At 26.0% G+C, this 8,655-nt stretch overlaps 2 protein-coding genes across 2 annotated transcripts; one reads left to right on the top strand and one right to left on the bottom strand.

Annotated features, from left to right (window-relative positions):
* Positions 1-947: 947 nt before the first annotated feature.
* On the top strand, positions 948-2,224 carry LOC114123804 (splicing factor YJU2). Its single transcript, XM_027986899.2, is given in 5 exon segments — positions 948-1,209; positions 1,212-1,645; positions 1,647-1,757; positions 1,760-1,852; positions 1,854-2,224. Coding segments are annotated over 5 exon segments (852 nt in total). The 5' UTR covers positions 948-1,049; the 3' UTR covers positions 1,908-2,224.
* A 1,303-nt stretch (positions 2,225-3,527) lies between these two features.
* Positions 3,528-5,614, bottom strand: LOC114123805 (FAU ubiquitin-like and ribosomal protein S30). The gene is made up of 4 exons (XM_027986900.2): positions 5,449-5,614; positions 5,203-5,293; positions 3,834-3,969; positions 3,528-3,757 (listed from the first exon to the last, which is right to left on the bottom strand). The coding sequence occupies exons 2-4, from the start codon at positions 5,278-5,280 to the stop codon at positions 3,573-3,575; spliced, it is 399 nt and encodes a 132-aa protein (XP_027842701.1). The 5' UTR covers positions 5,281-5,293; positions 5,449-5,614; the 3' UTR covers positions 3,528-3,572.
* Positions 5,615-8,655: the final 3,041 nt, after the last annotated feature.

Here is an 8,655-nt window from a genome sequence, read left to right on the forward strand (position 1 = left end):
TGATACATTTTTATTTAGTGAAATAACACGTATGGGTAGTATAAAAAAAATTATACCTAAAAAACATTTATAATATATAATTTTTTTTTATAATTCGACTTAAACACAGATACCTACATTTTTTTAACTAAAATTTATTATTATTTTAATAAATATTTACAATAATTATGATTTTTCTATTTAATTTTTATAATTTACTTAGTTTAGACCAACACTTTAATCCACTTTATTGAGACAAGTCTATATGAAATGAAAATAAATTTGTGTTCTAAAAAACTAGAGCCGTTTAGAAATTGGTCTTTTTATAAGTTGCAGCCAAATGGGCTACGACTGTCGTAGTAAGAAATAATCGCAATTGATTAATACATTTTCATTAAATATATATTACCTAGGTATAAAAGAATATGTACTCACACCTATTAATCTGGTCATTTTAGGTAAATATTAAATATGATCAAGAATTTATTTCTAAAACCATTACTTACAGAAAAAAATAATAATTATAATGTTAAATGTTTAATACGGTTATTACGGTCTTATTGACGATTGTGCTACTAATCAAGTTTGTAAAACTGTTATTTAAATTAAAATTTGATTTATTTAACTTATATGGCACCATTTACTGAAATACGACATTAATATTCTTCATAGCGGTTAATGAATGATTAATATAGGGGCCTGTCAATTACTCAATTAAAGGAAAAGCATATTAGTGGAAAGTTGTTTTTCAACTAAATAGTAAATAATGATCTCTTTTTGCGGCTTAGTTATGTTAAAATGTTTCGTGTAAATATTAAAATTATTAACAATATTAATATTCTTTTCAATTTATAATTTAGGCCTGATATTATTGCTACAGAATAAAAAAATAATTCAATTTTATAGAATAAGGTTATAATTAGGTTATTAGTATCAGTATTTTAATTACTAAGAAATAAGTTCTTATGGATGCTTTATAATAAATAAATAAAACTACACAACTATTTAAGAAATACTTTTTAATTTGTATTAATATTAAATGGTCTTTTTGTGTGTTACAGGTAGTCAATATGTCTGAAAGAAAAGTCTTAAATAAATACTATCCACCCGATTTCAATCCTTTAAAAATTCCACGTATGAAACTTCCAAAAAATCGAAAATATACTGTTCGTCTTATGGCACCATTTAATATGAGATGTAAAACATGTGGTGAATATATTTGTAAAGGAATGATCGTAAAGAAAATGCTGAAAATAAAGATTATTTGCAGGGTATATGTATTTACCGGTTTTACATAAAATACACTAGATGTTTACAAGAAATATCTTTTAAAACTGACCCCCGTAACACAGATTACGAAATAGAAGAAGGAGCTACTCGAAATTTCATGGCTCTAAAACTTGCACAAGAACAGGAAAAGAGAGAAGATGCTGAAAAGGAAGAAAAAGCTACAAATCCAATGAAGTTATTGGAGAATCGTACTCAGGTATATAAACAAGAAATTGAATTAATGGAATCCTATGAAAAGTTAAGAGATTTAAATAGACGTCAAGGTAATGTGGATTATGAATCAATGTTATTGAAGTATAACCTTGCAGAATTAAAGGAGAAAATTAAGCGGATGCAAGAAGAAGAAGATGAAAATACAATCAAAAGTTTAATGAGTATCAACTATCAAGCGTAAAATTGATGAAAATGAAAATGATGGGTAAGTAGAATCTGAAGATAATATGGCCAAAAGTATAATAAAAAATTTTATCACTTCAACAGTACAATCTATAGTGTAAAAAAAAAGGTCTTTAAACTCAACCTTTTAAACTTAGTTAAAGTTAATAATGTGACAAGTACCGATAAGACAAAAGAATCTTGTAACCTAACCTAACCTATCATTAATTGGTAATTATTCAAGTTGTGATGATTCTAATTAAATAGTACCTATAAATTAATTTTGAGCTATGGTTTATATTTAAATTAAGATATTTAAAAAGATATATAATATATTTATAACGAATACATTTACAAAAAATGATTGTTTACTTTATACTTTACTTATAGAAAACCTAACCTGTAGGTATTAAAAGTAGGTTAACAACTATCCTACTATACAGTTAGTACCTAAGTATCTAGTTCTAAAATTCATGGTATAGAATTTAAAAAAATTCTTTCTTTTTTTTGGAAATCCGGATTATTTGTTAAGTACTTAGTATGTTTGACCCCTTTGAAGTCCAAACTATAGGTTATTTACTGCAAGAAGATGATCATCAATGTATTTAATATTTATTATTACTACAATACATATCTTTGGAAATAAAAGTACTAACGTCAATTTTTTTTTTTTTTATATAAATAATATTACCTATTGTTTCAATACATCAAATATTTTAAAAATGTATTACTTTAGAACTTATAAATAAATGTTCAATGTTGGTTAGTTTAAAATGTTTGCAATTGTAATATACAATTATTGCACCAATGCACTACTCATTACTCATAAGACAATTGTACAAATAAGCAATACAAAATCCATCTATTGAGATCTATTCCACATGACCACTTAATATACCAAGCACTGCTATTAATCTATAATTATTTTTGAGATAGAGAAAGAAAGGAACTTACTGAAACAACTATGACAGATGAATGAAAACTGTTTCGTGTTACAAAAATCATGGTTATAGTAATTTGTCCAATCAAAACAATTTGTTGATTCACAGACCAACACTCAGATAATATAATGTAATTTGTCGTGCTTTAATAGGAAAATACTTCAAAAATGCATGAAATTAGTAACTACATTTACATGTAAATAAAGCTTAGTGGTCAATTAATCCCAAAATACAATTTATTGAACTAAAAATGGTTTTGTAGCGTGTAAATAAATTGTACTTAATTTTTAAGATGAAATAAATGTATTTGTTTTAAATTAGCTGATAACTATTTGGAAATTGTTAATTTGCTACACTAATGTCCAATGTTCATTATTGAAAATATTCCATTACATAAACTAATTTGTTGATGAAACTGAAATTCTGAATTTCACAGTCTTGTGGAGATACACTCAAATATTTAGATTTCATCATTCATATAAATATTATATAATAAATAAATATATTTTAAGTACTGGTTAGGTCAATTATAATATATTAGGATTAATTCACTAATAAATATTTTTACTAAGTGGCAAGTACCACAAAAAATGTTATTATCTTAAAAAGGTCGAAGGCCAACACACTGATACTATTTGGTAAAGTTATTTAGCACTTACATTACAGAATAAGTATGGTGATATGAGAATTTTCAAGGACATGGTTATTTATTTCATTAAAAAAAAAAATACCAATATCGTCTGAATAGTTAAAACAGACATTGCTTAAGTTCTAAAATGTCTCAAATAATATTTGTGTAGACTTCATATTGTATTCATTTTTCATTGAGATACTCGGATACACTTGTATCGACTAGACACACATTTTCATTCAATAAATATAACTATTTTTGACTCTTTTCAAAACACATAACCAATCTTTAATAAATAAATACATCTCAAAATTTTACCACATTATTTATTTTAAATGTATAAAGAGCAAAACAATTTATGAGTTGGCATTTGGCCCTCTCCTGCGTCCGAAAGTTTGGACAACATTTACAAAACGTCTGTTGTATTGAATGCGTCTCTTTGATCGTCCAGTTTTCTTCTTCTTTTTCTTTTCAACTTTCTCAACTTTTGGAGTTTGTCCCTTAACTTTTCCAGCACGTGCCAAGGATCCGTGAACTTTGCCTAAATTAAATCAATTAAATTTATCAGTTAATATTTTATAAGTTAATTAAGAATAAAACTGTTTACTAAAACATACCTCCAAGCAATGGAACAATTAAATCAATATTGAAGTTGTTCAATTCTCCAACAATCTGATTATCATTAAGAGGTTGACCTTGATGATACAACGAAATCAAATTTTCTTCTACATTTTCCAAAGTAGCCAAACGGTTCTAAAAAAAATTATGCTATTATTTTAATGGTTTATAATAAAAATGAATTCAATGTCATTTCCTACAATACTATCATATTATTGCTTAGACAGTATACGTAATAATGGTATTTGGATGTTTCACCCCTAAATCAATATTATTTTTTTTTTATCATAATAATAGGTTTAAAAAAAGGTTCTTTGGGTCTACTGATGAGCAACTCAAGTGTGTCAATAAAAAATTTTAAATCATAGAGAAAGAGCTTTTCGTAATTATTTAGGTAAAAATGACAGGTTAAAAATTATATGAAAGTTTTTCAGATGATATTTTAAATTTTATAATTTCCGTGAGCTATCTTATCAAAATGAAAAATATAAGTTAGGTTTTGATTCGTATTATTTTATTTTCATAAACAGTACATTTATTTACATTTATACAAATACAATTATATTTATATATTAATTTAATCATTTGTACATTTATTTATTTGCAATGTACCTATACATGGGCGCCCATTGGGAGGGGTAGGGGGGCACTTCATACAACATAAGTTGATAATTATTATCTTTACATTTGAGAATTTTTTATTTTGACCCCCCCTAAAATTTTACTTATGGGCGCCTATGTACCTATATTATTATTGGCTTCCGGGGGGGGGGACATCCATTATATCCTAGTAAAAAAATGTGGGGAACTCCTAGATCACAAATAATTGAGAATTAGACACCCAAATAAACTGATGATAAATTATTATCGTAAAATTAATTCAAATGAAAACAATATAATATAACTACAAAATTGTTTAACATTTAAAATTATTTTACAATACATAATCAAAATAGACAGTTAATATATAAGAAAAAAAGATAAATTTAATAAAATAAACTTATAAACAAATGATTTTTTATTACCCTGGGATAACCGAATCAATATTTATAATTACTTTGATGATCCATACACTTCAATTTACTATGTTTCAAACATTAATGACCAAGTTATATCAAACATCCATAATATATAAGTATATACATTAATGGATGTAAAAATTTCTAGAATTTTTAAGAACTATGTGGTACTAAACAAAATCTGTTGAGTTCATTATTTAATGCATTTCACTAAGTATTGAATATAGAAATATAATTGTACGTATCAACAGCAAATTATTAGTTAAATACAAAACTTGGGCTAGTCTAAACACATGACCAAATAATAAGATTTTCAAGCATAATTCAACACGTCATATTTAGTATTTACCTTGATTTGGGAAATGTTCTCAAATCCTTGACATTCCAATGCATGAACATTTTGACCACGTACAAACAAATTCACCATTTTGAAGAAGTTGCTACAATTTTATTAAATAAAAAAATTAATACCTATTACAACAAACCTAAGTATTGAAAGTAATTTTTTCTTTTGAGGTTATAGAATATTAATTCAAAAAGCGTATACAACACAATTTTTAGACATTTTTTGTAAATAAACTAAAGGATTACTTACTTAATTAACCAACCACGATTTACTTTAATTCGATGAGTCTTTAAAATATGGAATTTTTAAAGAAAGAACAGAGTTCCGAACCTCAAAATGTGGACGCAAAATTAATGAAAAAAGTATAATATTCCGTAGACACTTACCACTTACCAATATACCACAATCTCATATAAACAGTAAACACTTACCAACTACCTAATTCGTTTGTTAACCGCGAATGTTTGAAGGCATATTAGTGTGACCAACATAAAACTAAACATTTATGCTTAGTTTTTTAAACATAAAATTCGTAGAACGGTTTCGAATTTTTAGTAATTGGTACTTACTTTTTACATGGATTGATAGATTAAATATATTTTTTATCATAGCACCTGTAAGTTTATCACACTTCAAAAGAACTTTAAACTCTCTATAATTATTTTAAATTTAAATTTAAAATACGTAATTTGGTTCAATTTAGTATTTCAAATATACATATTACCTGCTAAAATTGTGTGTTTATGTTTTTTGGATTTTCTATTTTCAGTTTGTACTTACTTCTCAGTTCTCATAACTCACGAGGAAAATTATATTATATTTTTTGTAACTAAACTCTAAGTTTCTAAGTCTCTAAGTCTAAAGTATTAATATTGAAGATTATATACATTTTTTACTACAAAATATTTGGTTTCGTAATTTTGACAAATTTATTAAATATTTTAACTTCAAATTCATTTAAAATAAAATTGAACTTACGTATTTTTAATAATTTATTATTTATAAAGCAATTTATAAGGGATGTATTAAATATTTAAATGTTAAAAATTTTGACTCAGTGAATAATATTTTGTCGATAATAAATAATAATAGAAAAACAAATAATTGAAAAACTCATAACAATCGATCGATTTGGCATATACGACATCAAGTCGCTGTGGTTACCTTCAGCATATTTATAATTGGATATAGCATTAAACGTTATCCGTGTTATGGAATTGAAAAAAAATTCGTTAGACGTTCCTATCATAGTATCAAGGTCCATAGAAATGTGTTTTACTTTGTTCACTAGGTAAATTGCTAGATATGATATACCTAATACAAATTGTATTATACAATTACTGCTGACCACAATTTTTTAGATGTATAACTGTTTAGGGAAAACTGCGACTTTTTCTAAGAAAATTTTTTTAACATATACGTTTTTATAATGTAAATATAAAATTATAAACGCAAACGATTGAACACCAAAAAAAAAAAATATATTACTCTATATAGAATGACATTTTTCACAAGTTCACAACCTTTTCATCAGCGAATTTAAGCTGTACTAGACGTAGGTACCAGAAGACGTTCCCCCTGAATAAATGTGTATTTTTTTTAAACATAATAATAAGTTCGAAAATAGGTTCTATGATTTTACCCGAAATATTTTAGTATTTATTACCCAATTTTGATGGGTGATGATTGAGAAACTCAAAAAATTTTAGTACATTAATAAAAAATTTAAATTATAGTGTAGGAGCTTTTCGTAATAATTTAGGTAAAGACGACAGGTTAAAAAAAATATGTGAAAGTTTTTCAAATGATGATATTTTTAACTTTTAAATTTCCATAAGCTATCTTACCAGAATAAAAATTCATATTAGTTAGCTTTTTGATTTGTATTATTTAATTTTCGTAAACAGTACATTTACTGACCTATCCTACATTTGTACAATTATATTTATATACTAATTTGAACATTTAATTATTTGTATTGTGTATTATTATGGTTTAATAATTTTATTTTTTTCCGGAGGGCAGTTTGTTTTTCACATAACTCACGCTTCACATTTTTCTTTGGCATACGCTGTCATCGACTATACCGTGCTTGCCTAATAAATGTCTTTTTACAGTATTTTTATATTTATACTTATGTACTATGTTGAGCTTTATTCTCATTTCTCATGACTACAGCGTACTTCCCAAATACGCCAATAATATTGTAAATTTGAACAATGCGCGATTACGGTGTTCATATGACTGGTCACTGGTGTACTGGACAAGTATATTGGCCGTTCATTTGACTTGTAACACCGATAATCCTCGAGAACGGCACCAGTGACAAATAATTTTACAAATATGTGACTTCAAAGGCATAGCAAGTAACCATCACCAGCACCAAATATTGGCCACGTACACCAGTCATTAGAATGCGGCTTAAAATTTTTATACTTGGTTACCTACTTATATTTGAAACTATAACTTTTTTAATTTTAGGACGTAGACGGATTACTAATAATACGCTACAATAAACGTATTATAGCCCTTGTCCATTAAAGAAAATCAGCAATCAGTAATTACGACAAATATTGCTCTATAAAATTCTTATAGTTCTATTTAAGTTTTTAGATTTTATTTTTTACTTTACCTTAAAGCTTAAATAATACCCTATTTTTTTGGTACTTAATCAATATACAGTAGAACTCCGATTCTCCGAACGCCAATCAACCGGACGAGAAAAAAAAAGAAAAGGCGCCAAGTCAGCTTTTTTTGTTTTAAAATATGTCACATATTATAATTAGAGTTTATTTTGTTTCAGTTAAATATTTTAATAAAATTATTTGTTTTTGGTTACGAATTTTAAATTATATTACATACATACAATATACAAATATACAATATATTCATACAATTATATAACTTTTGATATGCCATATATGTCAATCATCCAGATATTTGCTTATCCGGACCACCCATGACATAAATTGTTAGTCCGGAATCCGGATAATTGTAGTCCTACTGTACTTAGAAGGACTACAGCGCTACGCAATGTATTCGTTAACATTTCTAACGAGCATAATTATTATTATTATTTGTTCTATCACAATATTACATTTTTGGGTTTTAGTGCCCCATTAAATCTAAAATTTGACGATTTTCAACACTTCAGCTTCGTTTAGTCGGGGTTGCAGGTGTCTAATTACGCCACTGTTTGAATTTCTGAACTTTAGACAAATAAGTTGTGTTTCTATGTTTCCAGTATAAACTAGGTACTTATAAGACAAGTAGGGCTCAGATTTTATAACATTTGCTTCTTTTTTATTAATAAATTATATGAGATTTTTCTAATTTTTATACATAAATTCTTTTTACGTCATTCTGATTTCAATATATTATATTTAATATATATATTTCAATTATTTTTGCTTTTTTTAGTGTAAATACTTATTTTACTATTTTATTTCTTTTTAA

This window comes from Aphis gossypii, chromosome 3 (genome assembly GCF_020184175.1).
Source record: "Aphis gossypii isolate Hap1 chromosome 3, ASM2018417v2, whole genome shotgun sequence".
NCBI classification, from domain to species: domain Eukaryota; kingdom Metazoa; phylum Arthropoda; class Insecta; order Hemiptera; family Aphididae; genus Aphis; species Aphis gossypii.

Coding starts and splice junctions, on each gene's coding strand:
- LOC114123805 (XM_027986900.2), bottom strand. CDS start 5,280: ATGGTGAATTTGTTTGTACGTGGTCAAAATGTTCATGCATTGGAATGT. Junction 3,970..5,202: donor AGAACATTTCCCAAATCAAG/GTAAATACTAAA, acceptor AATTTTTTTTAG/AACCGTTTGGCTACTTTGGA. Junction 3,758..3,833: donor AATTGTTCCATTGCTTGGAG/GTATGTTTTAGT, acceptor GATTTAATTTAG/GCAAAGTTCACGGATCCTTG.